The sequence below is a fragment of the Schistocerca gregaria genome, chromosome 9 (assembly GCF_023897955.1).
Source record: "Schistocerca gregaria isolate iqSchGreg1 chromosome 9, iqSchGreg1.2, whole genome shotgun sequence".
Taxonomy (NCBI): domain Eukaryota; kingdom Metazoa; phylum Arthropoda; class Insecta; order Orthoptera; family Acrididae; genus Schistocerca; species Schistocerca gregaria.
The window spans coordinates 86,001,395-86,021,167 of NC_064928.1; the positions used below are offsets into that span (position 1 = coordinate 86,001,395).

At 39.7% G+C, this 19,773-nt stretch overlaps 1 protein-coding gene across 1 annotated transcript in view; it reads right to left on the reverse strand.

Annotated features, from left to right (window-relative positions):
• LOC126291444 (uncharacterized) overlaps positions 1-19,773 on the reverse strand; it is a 381,448-nt gene that overhangs the window by 58,044 nt on the left and 303,631 nt on the right. The window contains exons 7-10 of the mRNA XM_049984958.1: positions 18,882-19,104; positions 16,455-16,715; positions 14,002-14,132; positions 7,457-7,577 (exon numbers count right to left, since the gene is read on the reverse strand). Of these exons, the coding sequence (XP_049840915.1) occupies positions 7,457-7,577; positions 14,002-14,132; positions 16,455-16,715; positions 18,882-19,104 (736 nt within the window). The remainder of the gene's footprint in view (positions 1-7,456; positions 7,578-14,001; positions 14,133-16,454; positions 16,716-18,881; positions 19,105-19,773) is intronic.

Sequence of the window (19,773 nt, forward strand, 5' to 3'; positions counted from 1 at the left end):
TTTACTGTTAAAAAGGTGGTGCATCAGTCAGACTGCAACCCCTCTGTGAATGCTGTTTCCAGAAACGAGGTGTATTATTTGCTGGATGTCAGTTTGAATGCTTTACATTTATATCAGAGTGAGCATAAACCCAGATATCCTGCAACACACACACACACACACACACACACACACACACACACACACACACACACAGTGTTTCGAGAATTTCAGTGTAAATTCTAGAACCACTCGTCCTTCTACCGTCTCGAACACATGATATTTTAGATGTGAGAGTGGGATGATAGAATGCTACCTACTGTGCATCGCATGTTTTTTTGTGCAGGTTTGAAGTTTGTCATGAGAAGGCTATAGACACGGCAGTCTAACGGTACTGACAAGCACTTGTCCGTTGATCCGTGGAAGTAGTAGTGAAAGAGCAAGGAAGAACTATGGCACTTCTAGGCTATTCTGTGTTAATCATATCAGTGACCACTGGTATTAATTACACAAACACTTGACATTTGAAATTCTGAAAAACTCTTATCTTGGACTTCATAGAGGCAAGACGTATTTTACGATTTGTTTGCAATAGAGTTACGGTTGTTAAGCCAACTCTTTTCTAAAATGTACTTAAATCTGTTTCTAATGAGAGATGATATGAGTGACTTACAAAAAGTGAAATGTTTATATGCCAAGTGTGAATTTTGTTCTTTATGAAGCTCCAATATACAGATAGTTGCTGAAAAGCATTCTTCGAGTACCTAATAATTTCGCAAGTAGAGAGAGAGTCTTTAAGGTTCTTCGGAGGAGAAATTTACAGAGATTCCAAAAGCTGGCTATCCAGAGAAGAATATCGGCTGTGTGTACACCAAATAAGTCAACTTGAATAAGAGAAGTGGGACGTTTGCACATACACTTCACACACTCTTAGTCGTCAAATTGTTAGGAGGGAAAAGTGCACACACACAAAAGACAGAGACAGAGAGAGAGAGAGAGAGAGAGAGAGAGAGAGAGAGAGAGAGAGAGAAATTGGTTCTTCGCTTGGAGATGTATGGTACTAGTCGTGACCAAGCACTGGAGCACACAAAAATGAATGTAATAGTTAATACAAAATGAAACCCAGTTTATTTCACTAATGATCAGATTGTAAGCTTATACTGTATGCACTTTCAGAAGCTACAAGCCACACTGCATACTGCTGTGTACCTAGTGACCACATTTAAACTAGAAAAATTGCACATTAATATTTTACTTTAAAATATTTACACGAGATAGCTTAATAATATATATTTACTTTATGTGACACCTCTATTCCTAATACTTAGACCTGGAAGGGGATCATGAAGTGAAAGCTCATATTTCTACAATTACTACAGTTTTACATTAAAACCTCTTCCTATGTGATTTGACATGTTTCTATCTAATCCACTATGAGTGCAACCGAGCGAGGTGGTGCAGTGGTTAGCACACTGGACTCGCATTCGGGAGGACGACGATTCAATCCCGTCTCCGGCCATCCCGATTTAGGTTTTCCATGATTTCCCTAAATCATTTCAGGCAAATGCCAGGATGGTTCCTTTGAAAGGGCAAGGCCAATTTCCTTCCCAATCCTTCCCTAACCCGAGCTTGTGCTCCGTCTCTAATGACCTCGTTGTCGACGGGACGTTAAACACTAACCACCACCACCACTATGGGTGCAGTATTCCAAGTTAAAAGTATATATTGCTAATGTCTGTCTGGTGAAATATAGAACACTGCTCAATTTAGTCAAAGAACTTCATGAAAACTTGTTACAAAAAATCACATAAATGAGTTTTTATGTATTTCAGCTTATGACACATGCAGCTATTTTCAATAATGTGAAATTGATTATTAGGCTAAGAGTTTAAAATGAAATTGTGCTACTGCAGACTATGGGATTCTTAGCACACAAAAGAGCCCAAATAATTTTGCTATGTATGATTTAAGTTTTTAAGTAAGGCAGTTAGCACTATCCACATGAAACACAAAAAGGTGTCAAACAAGAGCTGAATTTTTTTTCATGATGGTTAAGGCCACATCTTAGGGGAAATTGTTAGTTAAACTACTAAACTAAAATTACAGATTATCTTATTAATTGTAATGGGCATTTTTGTTTTTACAAAATTATTCAGACCTATTAACCATTGGGACAACTGAACAGAATGATACAGAGGCTACCATGGCTGGTATCAAACTCATTAAAATCCTTTTGGATATGCTGCTGTGTGGTCTTATAAAATATTTAACAGAAAATGATAAAATACTAAATAAAGGCCATCTTGGTCATGTTGCATTGGCCTTCCTCTGGTAATAGACTGATTTAGCTGGAAATTGATGCTTTATTCTCTCTAATTTCAATCAGTGTCCTAAGACCACCAGTGTCAAATTTATATAGAATTTACTAGATCTAAAATACCACTGGTCAATTCTACGAGAGAGAGAGAGAGAGAGAGAGAGAGAGAGAGAGAGAGAGAGAGAGAGAGAGAGAGAGAGAGAGAGAGGACATATGTCAAAATATTTGTGTGTTACACAGCTTACTCATAATTCATAGCCCACTGAGAATTGGTGACGAAGTTTTGGGTCCATGTTTACCTGCTTGGTTGTGGTAGAAAACAATGCTAGCTGCACATCATCGAGCATCAGTACAGACGACTGACAAAGCCTCCATAATAATGTCTCATCCACTATGTGCTTTGCTGCTGATCTGAATTCTAAGGTATCCATCTCGGGTTTCACTTTCAAGATAGTTACTAAGTATTTTTCCTACTAAACAGTTTCCACCACCACATCAGGAATCATGGATCCTGTAGATCATGTGCCGACCTCACGATGCTCCTTCATAGATGGCGATATTGTGCACTTTGGATCCAGCTGCATGGACTCCTAGCTGGAAAAGTTCTTTCTGTAGCTCATCCTCCCATTGTTTCCTAGGTGTTCCAACTGGACAGGTACCATCAAGTCTTCCCATAAGTATGGCTTTTGCCCAAGAAGTGTCTGGTCTCCTAGCAATGTGTCCTGCCAAGCTTACTCTCTGCACTTTCAGTTTTTGAATGAAGTTCGGCTGCCTCATCAGCTCATACAAGTCTTGGTTTTTTTTCTATATCTCCACGTGCTCTCTTTCCGGACAGATCCAAAGATCCTTCTCATAATTTTTCTTTCACAGACCAACAAGCTTTCTCCATACTTCTCTGTTGTGCTTAGGGTATTTGTCCTATACAACAATACTGGCACTATCACGGCACTGTATGCTTTAAGTTTGGTCATAATTGGCAGATTCTTAGACGACATTGTCTACTTTAGACTGAAATAAGTTTTAGACCCATTCAGGTTTATTTCCCATGTTAAATTATTTTGCCTGTTGAACCATGTAGCAAGGTATTTAAAATTTTCCACCTTAGCAAATTTCATATCCCTAATGGGACATCACAGTCCGCCCCCAGTAGCCGAGTGGTCAGAACATCAGAATGTCAATCCTAAGGGCCCAGGTTCGATTCCCGGCTGGGTTGGAGATTTTCTTTGCTCAGGGACTGGGTGTTGTGTTATCCTAATTATCATCATTTTCATCCCATCGACGTGCAAGTCACCAGAGTGGTGTCATATATCGAAAGACTTGCACGCAGTGAACGGTCTACCCGACGGGAGGCCCTAGTCACTCAACATTTACATTTACATGGGATGTCATTAGGGGCTTCTCTTGATACCTCCATTACCTATGTCTTTTCTGCATTAATCCAGAACCCTATCTTTCTTACATTTTGCTCTAGGTCCTCTATGGTTTCTGCCACCTCTTCCTCCGATCCTGCTAGAACTGCGATGTCGTTTGCATAACCCAGTAAATCTCTCTTACCATTTAGTGTCACCCCTTTGTTTTCTCTTTTCATTTCTCAGATTGCTTTCTCTAGGACAAGATTAAGGAACAGTGGGGAAATAACATCACATTGTGTCACACCCATTCCAATATGGAATTCCTTGTACAGCTCCCCTTGGTATTTGACTGGCTATTGTCTCCTCTGTGCCCACCTTAACCGCATTTACTAACTTCATCAAAACAGTATCTTTGGGCCAAAAGAAAAAGTTGAAATTCGGGTTCTGGTGGGGTTTCCAGTTTAATGAAGTTACTATCAGTAATCTGTTAGCAGTATAATCTCATAATATAACATCAGCTCCTTTCGTTTATAAAATAATTTCTGAAGCCAACCCAAGTATCAATGTCCATCAAAGATCAATACACTTACAGGAAGCAGTTAGGGTCATATATTGTTCGGAAATTCAATTTCTAACTACTTTATACTCATACATAGTGCTGGGTCTACTGGGGAAATACTACACAACCTTCTATGGTGTGCCAGGGTTCTCACAAACAACTGGCAGTCTCCCTTTTACCTCAGACTCGTTTGCAAACGTAAGTGGTGTCGGAGGCAGCACAAACACAGGCCTCCTGACCCTCGCAGGGTGGTGGACAGTCACAAAGCCACTTCTGAAGAGGGGGCCCAGTGCAGCAGGCAAAAGGTAACGCTGCAGCAGAACTCTGGCTTTTAAACCAGTAACACACTAAAATGTCTAACATTACGAGCCAACTAAGCCACTAGCTGTGGTGCAAACAGAACAGAACACATTAAGTGTGTTATGGATAGTTGTACCAACAACACCACTGGATCTCCAATCCCCCTTCCTGCTATAATATACAATACCAACCAATAATAAACCTTTATCCTGTAGCAAATTTGATCAGAGGAGTCAGCATTTGCACAATTTATTTACTAACTAACAGTCCCCTTCTGAACCTAAATCTTTTTCAGAAACAAAGTAACATCTACATAAGAAAAATAAGCATATAATGAAAATTTTTAGTTAACGAATGTGTTTGGGGTGCGAGGGAGAGGGATGTTGAGTGACATCAGTATTTTCAATAATTTCATAAAAGAACATCTTGTCATACGCTATGAGCTGCACTTCAGAAGTATTTACTTGGTAGACTGACATTCGGGCATAGAGCACATCAGTGGCATCTGATACAGAGGATAAACAAACAGATTTATACATATTGATGTTAACAACACAGAACATTTTGTACCCACTAAAGTAGATGCATAAGACTATTTACAGTCTGTGCCCATATACGTCATTGACAGACACATCATGATATGTGCACAGTATGTAAGCATTCTTATGTTCCTACTTTAGTGTATACAAAGTAGTGTTGTGTTATCCTCATAATTTGTTTGTTTTTGCTCTGTGTCAGATCCAATGATGATGGGCTATATGCCCAAATACCAGTCTGCCAAATAAACACTTTTGAAGTGCACCTCATGGTGTACAACAAAACATCCTTTAGAAAATACAAGGTGACCCAGAAAGTTCACTAACATTTGAAAATACTCTAATTCACAGAACAGGGCAGGTAGAGAGGTAAACTTTGACACATGTGCCTGAAATGACAGTTTTATTCAAACAGCAAACAAGTGCAAAAACTGGGCAGCAGTTGATGTTGGAGAACAACTCATTAGTTTTACCGCATAAGATCATGTATAAAATGAGCTGTGACAGAGGTGGTCAAATGTGCCTGTTATCACAGCATGTTTAATTTATCAGAAAAGACACTGTTACTGAAGGTTTACTAGCATGATGATGATGATGATGATGATGATGATCACCAAACCCCACTTCACACTACACACACACACACACACACACACACACACACACACACACACACACACACCTGCAGAATTTGGGCTACCAAAAATCCTGGAAGTCATGGATGCCCCATTGCAGGATGAGAAACTCATGGTGTGGTGTAGATTTATTGCATCAAATGTGATCGGATCCTTTTTCTTTAAGGAAATGTGAGGTGCTATTTTCCAAACTGTTATCATGATAATGGGTGCAAAGCATGCTAATATGTTACGGAATTGCATCATCCCTAGAATGGTTGATGAACACTTGCTGGAACAAGCACGTTTTATGCAGGACATTGCCCCATGCCGTACTGCTAAAATGTGAAAGATCTCTTGTGCACATTGGTGAGGACTGCGTGCTGAGCCACCAATTCCATCATACTTGCCCTCCCAAGTTCCCTGGTTTCAATACATGTGGTCACTGGTTGTGGGGAAACCTGAAGTCTCAAGTCAACCGTGATCACCTGATGTCATTGGGGCTACTAAAAGACAACATCCAACAACAGTTTCTCACCACACCTACTGATATGCTGTATAGTGCAGTTCATAATATGGTCCCTGAACTAGAGGTATTGTTGATGAATGATGGCTAACGTGCTGATTTTTGTTAATTCAATTGTTATGCTAATTACTGCTTCTGTACCATTTGAAGCACATCTGTTGGTTAATTTGTGCAATTTTTATTGTGTCAATAAAACTCCAAGTTATTTCAAGGATGTGTGTCAATTTTTACCTCTCTACCTATATTATTCTGTGAAGTACTGAATTTTCAAATGTTAGTTTTGGGTCACCCTGTACATATAAGCTGGAGAGTACTGAACATGGAAGATTTTCAGAAGTTAACTAAATTGGAACAGATTACAACAGTTAAAAGGCTGGCATAAACAGATGTGTTGTGACTAACATAACCTAATTCAGGAGAGAAGTCTCACATGTCCCATTATGTCTGTGCTAGACTTATTCCAATGCACATTATGAATGAATCTGCCTTAAATTTATCTTTCTAATCCTAAAACACACACACACACACACACACAAATAAAACTGACACAGAAAATATTTATAATAAGGCTGATGCAGTAGTGACTCTCAATGAACAACACAGAAGGTGCTAGAAATGACCACCATTGACATCAATGCAGAACCAAGTTTCATTTATCAAACTGGTACACTCAAGTAGCAGCTCTGCCTGAGGACTGGCATAAATAGTGTTTTCAACATACTGCTGTAGCTTTTCCAGGGTGTGACTGAGTACATGTGATCCATTTTCCTCCACAGGTAAAAATCACAGGGAGATAGATCAGATGATTGAGTTGGCCAGGAGATTGCACTGCTTCTGCTGATTGTCCTCTCTTCACCAACACATTGCAAGTATGTAAGTAATCTTATGGTTTCACTTTATTGTATACGAAGTGTTCTTGTGTTACAGACTTCAATATACATAAATTATTTAGCTGATCATGAGAGTAAACATCATTAACATTATTTTTTGGTTAGTAATGGTTTTTATTTGTTTAACACTCAACAATGAACACATGCTGTTTTATTGTGAGCTTCATTCTGTGTAGCATTCAACTCATCACTTAACACATCTGATCCTTTCACTCATTGAAACATTGAAATCACTGTTTCTGTAAGAGGCATGTCTCCTCCTTCATTAACAAGGCTCAATTCCACTTCACTGTTTTTTTCCAGACCAGTTTCATTTTCTCCAGCACACAAATATATACAAGGAATATTTCTGCAAACACAGCTAACATACTAAATTTACTGACCTGGTGTACAGAGCCCTGGGCCATGTTCCCCATACCAGAGCTGGGTGCACCCGCTGGGGCAGAGCGGTGGAGCCCTGGAAGGAACGGCTGAGGTGGTAGTCCAAATGCAGGCCGGCCACCACTGCAAACACAAATATTTCCATACAGTCACAGGAAATTTCATGAGGCAAAATAGCAACTACAAGCAAAAATTGTGCACAACCCCATTTTTGATTATTCAAGAACAATCTTAAAATAGTTATAGATTAGTTTTCTTTACAGCAGATACTTTACTTATTCTTTCTCCTAGAATGTCAACAGTTTCTTACTACTACTCAAATGGCACATGCAATTGTGATCAAGTGTTAGGAAACAGGTTGCAGCTGTGTTGCCAGCTTCATTTACAGCCTAGATATTAATGTTTTCATACGTTCACAGGACAAAATAATAGTCACTCCCTTGAAAGAGCATACTGGGCACTTTTGAGGATTGTAAATGGTGACCCTCTTCTGCTGACATAACTTGCAGCAGTGAAGTCTGTTGTATGAAATCAGTGCAATAATGGTTAATGAGGAGATGCGAAAGTAAGACAGGAAATGTGTTTGAACATGCTCACAACTGCAGTGCAAATGAACTTGTCCAATTTGTGGTATCAATGGAGACTGTCCAACTTGTTTACAAGGAATAGTTTCCAATCAAAACCACGTAACACAATGTACAAACAGTTGACATGAAAAGAGCCTAACAGACAAGTAACAAGTTCAAATGTCAACAACTTACCAATGAAAATCAGTTTCACAGCCAACAGGTGTTGCTGTTATCAGTGAATGTGCCTAGAGGTGATGTTACACTTGTGTGGTCCTGATTTATCCCAATTTTGTGTGTCTTAAGAAGAATTTTAAGACCAATTTTGTTTAAATTGCAGTTTCTGTGAAGTTACGTCACTTTATTACTAGTTATGTGTGTGTGCTAGACTGTCATCATCAGTATGGTCCTTACATGTTGGTTACATAAAAGTGTCAAGTGATTAGAAAGCCACCCCCCTTTTTTTCCTTTCTTTGGGATGTTTTGAAAATGTGCCATATTTCATTACAGTTAATTAATAGTAACCCACCCCACAACAAACATAAACTTTTAGATAAGAGACGTACTGAAATAAGAGTGCATATTTTATATTGGAATATAAAATTGAAATCAACTTATATATGTTTATTTTGCAAATATGTGTTACATATATTTAAACGGAAGATATTTTAATGTAATGTAACAGTACATACAAAATATGTAACTGAAACATGAATCAATACTAGTACTATCACAATTTTCTTTTCAGTATCATTTTTTCATTATCAGAGTATCAGCAATATCCTTTCTTCCAGGATTACTGGTCCTTCAAGACTCACAGAAGAGCTTATGTACTGTTTGGCAGGCAGCAGATGAGTCACTGGTGGAAGTAAAGCTGTGAGGATGGGTCCCAAGTTATGCTAAGGTAGCTCAGTTGGTGGAGGACACACCCGCAAATCTCGAGTTTGAATCTCAGTCAAGCAGTTTCAATCTGCCATAAAGTTTAGTATCAGTGCACACTCTGCTGTAGAGTAAAAACATTAGTACACATTAGTGAGATGTCTCCTGAGGTGACACTTCTTCTCTAACAAGCTTATTTTAGATATAAAACATGGGTTACAGTTTATGCCGCTAAGTAATGTCACATTCCTACACCATATTAATAATAATTTGCAGTTGTTTTGACAAAGAGGAGGAGAATATAATATCTGCTTCGAACTAACTAATGTTACCCTCAACTTTTTCAGCACCCGTTAAGGTACTTCATCATTCATAGCATAAAGTTGACTACTAATTAGTTATCGTACAAGTGACAGCTTTTTTTTTCTTCCCTGTATGTCAGCCAGAAAGGTTAGGAATAGAAAATTTTAATTTAAGAATCAGATTGTTTCACTACAGTCTGGGGTTTTATGGACTATAAAACAAAATGTAATATCATGGAGGCCACTAAATGGTCAAAGTATTTATGAAACTGAAAATGCACTGGTAGATGAAAAAAAAGGTCCAGATGAGTGCATGTTGGACTTATCTTCATCTACATCTACATCATACTCCACAAGCCACTTAATGGTGTGTGGTGGAGGGTACTTTCAGTACCACTATCTGATCCCTTCAACCCTGTTCCACTTGCGAATAGTGCGTGGGTACCTCATCTGGGCCTGAAGCCTTTCCCCTACTAAGCGATGTGGCGATTTTCGGCATGATTGTGTTCTGGCCGTGAGTGTTAAGGTTGATATTGGCCTCGCCAGAGATACTGGGTAAGCAAGTTGGCAAGTGGCCCTCTGGCAACAAGGAGCGGAGGATTAGAGAGTACCGAGCGAGGAGGACAGAATTGTGCATTAATAATTTTGGCACTCTGTGGTGATGAACTGATGGTAAAACAGACGCTTGAGAATTCAATGCTGCTGTGGAACGATAAGACGTGGGCTCTGCAATTGTATGGATGCAATTTACGGCGAGCTGTGGCTGATATTGTTTGTGGGTGTTTTGCCACAACAGGTAAACAAGACAGCATGGGCCCAACCTCAACACGCTGTGCTGTAGCATTTTGGCCCACAATAAGGAAGTCGTGATATTGGAGGAGTAAGCAGTGGAATACGGTATGTGTATTAACCCTCAGTGATTTCTGCGGTGTTAGTTTACTTAACTGCGTGGGGATTGAGCAGTAACTGTCACTTTTTAATGAAATTTACAATTGTGTTAAAGTGTGGCCATTGCCGGATGGGGGTTGTCAAAGTTATTATATTTCCTATTTGTGAACACAATTTTCTGTTATCAGGATTACTCATTGGACAGATTTGAAATTGACAGTTCTGCACTGTAGTTCAGTGGGTTATAAATACTGGAATTTGACAAATATGCTAACAGCGAGTTTTAGATATGTTTTTATATCTGTGTTTTAAATGAAAGTGAACTTTGAAGTTTGTAAGGAACCTTTCTACCATTATAATTCTGTAAGTTTTCATTTGGAAGTGATGATGTTTGCTACTGTTATTGGTTGAGAATTTATTACCCGATTAATTAAAGGAACTGTTATTTAACCAGCCTTTCTATGAAGTGCTTTAAGACTTGTTTTTCAGTGAACTATTATTAATAAATTACGTAAATCAGTAATGTTGTGTAAGCAGTTATTGAATGCACCCATCTCCATTAGCCAATTAACCATGACCAGTTTGGAATATGCACTGATGTAACATTAGGGGACTAGAGGCTATTTGTTAAGTTGTGGCAACACTAATCCTGTTGTTTGTTGTTATTGTTGAAGTGTCTAGTCGCCCCTAAATTAAATACTAATTCTGCACATAGCTGCTTTTCGATTCCACGATTGGTTATCTCAATACCTGCCATTTTCACGTTCGCAGGATGATTGAAAGGAGGGACAGTGTTACAATCTTCCGCAGTGAAACAACTTTGGAAGACCAAATTCAGTATTTCGGCATTCTCTCTGTTATCTTCTATTTTGGTGCCGGTGTGGTCACTGAGAGAATGAACAGATGATTTTGAGTCACATACTGATTCTACATATGACCAAACTCTCTTAGTGTTTTTACTCAGGTCGGCTGAAAAAATCTTACTTTCAAAATCATTTAATGCTTCTCTCATTGCTCACCTTTTTGCTTTGTTCAGCTTTTGTTTGTCAGCTAGGTTTTACTTCTCTTGAATCTGAGGTGAAGTGCTCTTTGTTTACGTAGTGCTTTTCTAACATTGCTATTAAACCATGATGGATATTACCCATCCATCCCTTAAAACCTTACTCAGAACATATTTGTCTAGGGCATATTGAACAATGCCTTTGAATTTTTTCCATCGCCGAATATTTGATGCTAACTGCTGAGATATTCTGAAATTTGTATCCTGTCACCCTTGTAGGAACTGTTGTAATAGATGCTGTCACAGCTTTATCATCACTGATACCTTCCTCTATGTTAACTGATTCAATAAGGTCAGGTCTGTCTGTTCCCCTCTTGAGTTGGTTCTCTAACTAGCTGTTCAAGGCAATTTTTGGACAAGACACCCAGAACAATGCCATGCAATTCCCCATCTCTGGCACCAGGTTTGATGGCATAAAACTCCTAATCTATACCTGGCAAGTTGAAGTCACCTCTTATTACAACAGCATGATCAGGAAAATTACTAATGATATTCTGCAAGTTCTGTCTGCAGCTAGCTCTACAACTACAAATCCTGACCCAGGTGGTCTATAAAAAGCATCCAATCACCATTTTTGACTGTTCTTTGATAGTCAATTTCGCCCAGATTAATTCACATTCAGATTCCGTGATAACCTCGCTAGATTTTATCGAACTTCTTACTGCAATAAACATGCCGCCATCATTGATGACACTCACCTATCCCTACAATGAACATTCCAATCTGAACTTAGAATTTTGTTGTCACTGAAGACTGGTTTGAAATGGCTTTCTGTTCCCAATACTACTGGTGCATTATTATTAGCAGCAAGTGATGATAATTCTAGGACCTTTCCTTCGATGCTCCTTCATTTTACTAAAATCATATTAATCTTTCCTATCTCTGATCTGCAAGAACAAAGAGTGTCTAAGGTTGCTGTGGCTGATTTAACAGGCAAATTGTCTTGGCTCCCAAGTCCCATGTGCATGACACACGTACTCCATTAACCTAGTAGCTGCGTCCTGTGTGTAGTGGACGCCTGACCTATTAAGGATTGGGTTGGGTTGTTGTGGGGGAGGAGGCCAGACAGTGGGGTCAACGGTCTCATCAGATTAGGGAAGTACAGGGAAGGAAGTTGGCCGTCCCCTTTCAAAGGAACCATCCCGGCATTTGCCTGGAGTGATTTACGGAAATCACGAAAAACCTAAATCAGGATGGCCGGACGCGGGATTGAACCGTCGTCCTCCCGAATGTGAGTCCAGTGTGCTAACCACTGCACCACCTCGCTCGGTCTGACCTATTAAGGAAAACCCTACTGATAGCAGAGGTCAAGAAATTTGCATCCAATGCTGTCGCAGAGCTGTCTGAGACTCTTGTCTAGACCTTCCACTCTGCTCCAAACCAGAGGACCGTGATCAATCCTGGGTACGATGCTACAAATAGACAGCTTAGCCTGCACACTGTGTGCATTGCTAGTTGCCTTTACCAAACCAGCCAGCCGTTGTAAGGAGTACATGCAGACAGTTGCACCCAGTAGGCTCGATAGCTGACGGTAGGGCCGCCTCCACATCGCAGGTGAGATCTCCCGGCAAACATACCAAATACAGATTTGGATTCTTTCCTACCTCGCCTGCTGTCTCCCTGAAGGGCTCCATCATCTCCTTAACATTGGAGCTTCCAATGACTAGCATACCCACCCTCTGTAGTTGTCCAGACTTGGCAGGAAAACTGACTGCTGGCCCCACAGGAGAGGCATCTTGTGCTGGCTGAGAGTTATCATCAACACTGGGTAGCACCTCGTACCTGTTGATGAGGCGTAGGGAGCCAGCCGCATGTCCTGCTCCCTCTTTCACCTTCCGCCCAGTGACATACAAACCCACCACTTTCTGCCACCCACTCTGGAGTGAGGACAGACCAGTCAGATGTTGCCTATCAGAAGCTGCAGTGATATCCAGGTCACCAGGGATTTCAGTGGCACCAAATGTGTCACTATAACCCCGATGTCACTGCAACTTTGAACATTATCTAGAAGCTGTCAACAATAGCCAAAGCAGCTTCCAGCTGTTTACGGACAGCAGCAACTCTCCTTTTATCTGTTCATACAGAAGGGTTCCCTATAACCTAAATTATGTTTATAGATAGCTCATCCATCCCAGAAATAGAGGATTCTTATGATTTTTGTCTGTTATAAACATTGATACTTACAATATATCAAAATGTGACATAAAAGGTTGTATGTTGATTGTATTTAGGTAGAAGATTAATTTTTTTACGCTTCCAAGGAACCATAGGTTTTAGTATGTGACAAATTTCAACTTTATACATCTACCCAATCCTGAGAAAAAGGGTTATTAACAGTCAAACAGACGAGCAGACACACACAACAATGTGATCCAAATAAAGGTTCTGTTTTTACCGACTGAGGTATGGAACCCTAAAAATGAAGGAAACAATAAGAATAACATAGGAAAGCTTACAACTGTGCTCTAGTTTGGCACCTGACCTCAAACTCTTGCCTGTTGCAGGCAATGCTCTTACGACTGAAGCTAGTTATGGGGTGATACCTTAGAGAAGGTCCCAAAATAATGACTCTACTGACAATTCGGATTGTATCACATTAAGTAATGGTTGTTATTTTACTCTACGGTACTTATTGATACATGGCAGATGCAGTAAGAGTGTTCCTATTCTATAGTCAGAAGTGACTTGAAATGATGATGTTTACTGGCTAGCACACAAAAATTTGTATAATGCTCTAAGCCTATTGAACTATTGCCGTTATGAAGAAAGACAGCGACATCAACACAGTAAGTAAGTTGCAATAGAAAAAACAGGTTGTCTAAAATCTAACAAAAATGTTTCTGTTATCTGACCTGGTGTATGATTGCTTGTTATTGGGACTCTCATGCTGTTGCTGCTGCTGCTGTTGCTGTTGCTGCCCAACACCAATTGCCAGACCTTTGTTTATTCCTGACAGTGGAGTACTATGTGCAACTGACATCATCTGTGAAATAAAATGCATCTCAATCACTCACTTGTTTAGTAAAAAAATATCTAACGGTATAATGAGGTGTGAATTAAGGACCCTGTTTTTACAGCCAGTTAGTTACATGTTCCAGTGATCATTTAAATAAATCTTGAGTCAGCGGTGTATGTACATAACTGGTGTTAACATTAATGGACTAATGCATGTACACTTAAAACAAGGTTTTTTCTTAAGGAAAGAAAGGGAGCAGAAATGCAGATAAAGGAAGTTGGAGAAAATTGTGTCAATTTAGAATGACAATATGTTGTGGAGCATAAAGTATGTAGGCTTAATCTGTTGGTAGTGCAGTTGAAATCTGTACTGAAGATTCAGAGACTGTTCAGACATCACTGGCAGTCTCCAAGAACATGTCAATTGACAGGCAAGGTAAAACAAAAAAAATTAGAACTATTTTCCTCAGAAGTACAAAACAGTGGAGACCTTTACTTGCAGATGAAAATACTAAAAAGCTACATGACATGTGAAAGGAACTCCAATGAATTTGCCAGTCACTTACAAATTCTGAATGCCACAAACACCTACTGACAAAGTTCGGCTTCTGCATCTACATCTATACACTGCAGACCACTGAAGTGCATGGCAGTAGGTAAATCCCATTGTGCAATTAGGGCTTTCTCCCCATTTCATTTTTGTACAGAGTGTGGGAAGAATGGATGTTTAGAGGCCTGTGTGCACATCATAATTGATCTAATCTTGTCCTGATGATCCCTATGGAAGTAATATGTAAGGGGTTGCTTTATATTCCTAGAGTTACCAGGTAGATCACCTAAAATTGGTCAAGGATGCTCTGAAATTGCTGGAAAAAGCAGGTATTTATAGTATTCCATGTAGTTGTGGGGGAGGTGTATGTGGGTAATACAAAAAAATTCAAAAAATGACTAGAAGAGCACTAAGTCAATTACAGAAGGGAGTAGATTGACAGATCAGAAGTTGCGGAACATGCTTTGCAGCCAGGAGACCATCATATTCATTTTGAAAGGACAGGCCATCGAGATTATGAAACACCCCAAGTATTTCACCAGGAAGGAGGAGGGCATGAAACTGAATGACATTTTCATCCTGGTGTTGGAGATGCCTACCAGTCTTCCACCATGGTGTGGTAGTATCAACAGGTAACAGCAATTGACAATGGCCAATTGCATCCTGGTATTTAAAGCATGTTACATCACACTATTGCAGGGAAGCACCCATAAATGGAATTTTGCTGTAGTCAGTAGCAAGCCAGGGTGTCAATCAGACCATTCAAAGTCACGATCCCCTTGACAATGTCCCCCACAGATAGGAACAAACTGTTGGGTTTTAATGTCAAAACCATTTGACCATGGCAGAACAGCCCAGAAAGTTATTTTTTTTTTAATTACAAAGATTAATACTACTTTGTGATTTGCACTCCCCCCCCCTACAAAGTGGCCACAGGTTAAACCGGTTAACAGTTAAAGACACAAGATTAAGCAAGACACAATATTTACAGAACAAATGCCTGAAGTGATGACTGAAGCTTGGTGACTTGGCTCTCATAATGATTGAAAAAACTTGTTTACATTCATCTGGTTATTTTAACAACCTTAACTTCTGCTGTTGGTCAAATGAAAACCATACAGACATCCACAAATGTCCCCTAGCAGTGACAAAGATACTTCTTTGAGGAGAACAGAGAACAAACAGCTGCAGTGACTGTAGAGAGTATTACCTCTCAACATTTCAAAATGTTATTGTATTGAACTATGGAGAGTATGCTTAAGTGAAACAGAATGTGGTTCCAGCAGGGTGGGACAACTGCTCACACAGCAAACATTGGGCTGAATTCTTTGAGGATTAAATTTCCTGGACATCCAATTTCTCATAATGTTATCACTGCACGGCCTTGGTCCTCATGTTCGCCAAATCTCGTAAATTGTGGTTTATTTTGGGGAATTATCTTAAATTTTAAGTATCTGTAAACAGACCACATAACACTATCTGCCAGGAAATCTTTGAAGAACAAAATTGGGTACTGAGATGTATGTTTGACATAAACGTAGCATAGCAGACAATAGTTACAACTTAGATGTTATCTACTCCCTTTTTCAAGGCTGTTAAATGACACATGTACTCCAATATGCTGTATCAATAAATGTGTTAAAATATTGGGTAAAGCAAGGCATTTGTTAAAAACTGTCAGGTCTTTTTGCACCCTGTACTACTGACAATTCCAATTTACAATTTACATTCTTATCATTTTTTGATCTGCAGAAAATCTGAAGATGGTACAAATTTACATAATGTAGTGGGTATACATGCCTGCTGCTGCTGCTGCTGCTGCTGTTGCTGCTGCTGTTGCTGTTGTTGTTGCCCCATATTGGTGTTTGCAGGGCTAACACCAGTGCTGCTGCCAAAATTGCTGTTCAGGTTGCTGTTGATGGCATTCCTAGCAGTCTCCACTTCATTGCCACCCACTGCCGTCTTTGACAAGAAGCTGACTGTGAACTTTGTATTGTATGGCAGTGTTTGGTACTTTGGGTCTGCCTTGCTGCCCCCAAACTCTGAAGGTGATATGTCATCCTGCAAGCATCAACAAAGACACTCGTGTGTATATTGGTTGCAGGGCTGTCAAAAGTTTACTCTGCACCCATCTAACCACTGAAAATGACTTTATTTTCTTTAGGCTGTTGCATAATTCAGCCTGAGGTCACTCAAATGGGGTATAATTACCAGTTCTGATTTTATACCAAGAGACCATCAACTGAACAAGTGGGGAGAAGTACTGCTTGCACCTGATCAGTTGATGACCTATACAAAATATTTCCAAATGATCTGACGATTACTTAATAATAAGTTTAATCTGGTAACTGTACCATTTGAGTGTCCCAAGTCTAAAAGACATATTTTCATAAAAATCATTTTATATATGTATTTACATTCCATATCGTCTCCAAAACACCAGAATCAATTTTAACCAAATTTTGTACATATCTCACTAAAAGTGTGTAAAGAACCACTGTGAGGGTAAGAAGCATCTAACTCTCATTTGGGTGGTGGTGAAAAAGGAGTGGCACAAAAACTTAACTCAGCAACCTCAGGAGCAATTTCAACCATGTACAAATGTATCGAATCCATAGTTTCCAAGGTTGCCAGTATCACTGGTGACTGCCCTGAAGACATTTCACAACTAGGTGCAAAGAAGGAGCAAGGGCTGGGTCTGGAGTATTCTGATATGTGGTTCTGAGTAGACAAGATGTATTGATGATGGAACTACTTAGATCTGTAGATGATCCAGAGGGATCAAAACATGTAACATAATTAAAAGTATGCAATTGCAACTGGACATTAAATGGGAATTATCTTGCACATATAAATGATTCATTACTTGTATAATTTGGTTAAAAATATTGTGGTGATAACAGACCCAACCATCCCTCGGAGTGGTGGAGGTGAGAAGCCATGACATGTAAACTCATTAACGATCCATATTAGTACTGAATACATAGTTTTCCAAATTGCTAGGCTCATAGGTGACAGTTCCGGTGACATTTGACCCCTAGGTGCTAGGAGGATGGGAGGAAGGGGGGTTCCAATAGTGCTGATCTATCAGCATCTCCCTGCAATATCTGGAGGGATTTCAACCAAGTTTGTTATATACATTATTCACAATTTGTATAAAAATAGTGTTGGATTAAGATACCTCTGCTAGTTGTAGGGTGAGGGGAAGGGATTGAGTGACATGTAAAAATGTTCGAAAACAATCCATTGATGTTTTTTCTTGTACTTAGTTGACTGTAAATACTTCAAAAATACGAATCACCACCTGTCTCATATTTCTTGTTTAGTGTGTCAACCAGTTTGTGAAAATATTTGCTACAATGTGTCAACAATATTGTCACCATATTTTGGGGCCAAAGATCATGCTACATTGCCGAATACCACGAAAATATTTACTTTCCTCTCTTGAGCCGCATGGTGTAAAAAAAAGTGGAGAATAAGTTGCTGGCAACAGTCCTTTTTCTCAATGTGGTAACCAGTTACTGTTGTCAGTATTCCTCAAATGAAACCAAAGTCTGAGATTCTACAAAAAGGCGAATGAAGCTATTGTGAAAATGCAACAGATTATGAAAGATACCATCAACTTCAGGCTCCATGTTAACATGTTGCCACAATGTGAGCCGGTGAATCTGAAGATCAGCATGATAGTAGCTTACAAGAAACAACATCCGATTTAACTGATAGTGTGTACTTATAAAAGTGAGGCATTAAAGCAATATCATTGCAGATAATTTACAAAGATAAATGCATACGGGTGGAGCTGGTATGCAGACAATAGAATGAGCACGGGCTCCCCCAGGGGTTATCTGCAGTGAGGGAAATTGAACGCAAGCCCACAGACAGATTCTCCAGACTTAAGAGGGAATGCCTACACACTGCTAGGGAATGCAGATGCAGATGGACTGCCTGGAACCAACAATGGAGGGGGAAGAGTGAAGGTATAAATATTTGACCCGTTTCACTCTATGAGCAGTCTCAGGCAGCACCTTGTGAAGATGACTAGTCACATTGCCAAATTATCATGCAAGAACAATGGTAACATCCAACAGATACCCAACACGTCAAGATTTCAGCAGATTATTGGGAATATCTGTAAAATTACAACAACTCATAATATTCGTACAGCTCCTAGATGAGGTGGAAAGAGCTTCTTAGCCAATTTGAACTAGGAGAGAGAACTGTGCTAACCTGGTGGGCATTGTGGGAGCCCTGGGTGAGGGGCTTCTCCTGCTGGTCGGCAGACATGGGCTGATGCTGTTGCTGCTGATGCTGTTGTTGCTGCTGCTGTTGTTGCTGCTGCTGCGGCTGTGGTGCCGGGACATGGAGGTACGGCTCAACGGCAGCGACATTGCCTCCGGGCCTCAGCAGGAATGCCGGCTTTTGGTCCTGGGCGTGACCCACCACAGCAGGCCTGTGTGCATGACGTACAGCTCCAGACCAGGAAACCGAGTGGCACACATCACCACCACCACCACCACCACCACCACCACCACACAAACTAAAGAGAAGTTATAAGTTACCAGTACCAGGGGTCACTCCCAACAACAACTACAATTCCAAAGTGGCACTTACACCATTTCCAGAAAACACTGGTCCATAAATATATTCTTACTTAAAAACCAAAAACTCTAAATCTAAAAATATAATGCAAGAAGAGCTGAAACTGATTCACTTTGTTCAGTCTGTCTTCCCATTGCTTTTCTCATTTGTAAAAAAATTTTCAATTAATTACCTCATGTAGTTTTGTTTAGAAGGGACTTTACACAGACATACTGAAAACTGGGAACGAATTTAGGAACTCTGTTGGAAAATTTACGTTTTTGTTGTAGTTCATGACTGTATCAAAGGAGTTAAGTATTTTTTTCTTCCCCCAAATCATATTGTATTTTCACTGATTTTCCAGACTAAATAATTCTTTGCCGTAAAAATTATTCCTTCATACAACTATTCTATCATTACATAGTTTCCCTCTTTAAGCAGATACTATGTTATAAATTTTTATGGAGTGAAATGAGAGATTCGTGAATGTTCATTACAGAGAGAGAGAGAGAGAGAGAGAGAGAGAGAGAGAGAGAGAGAG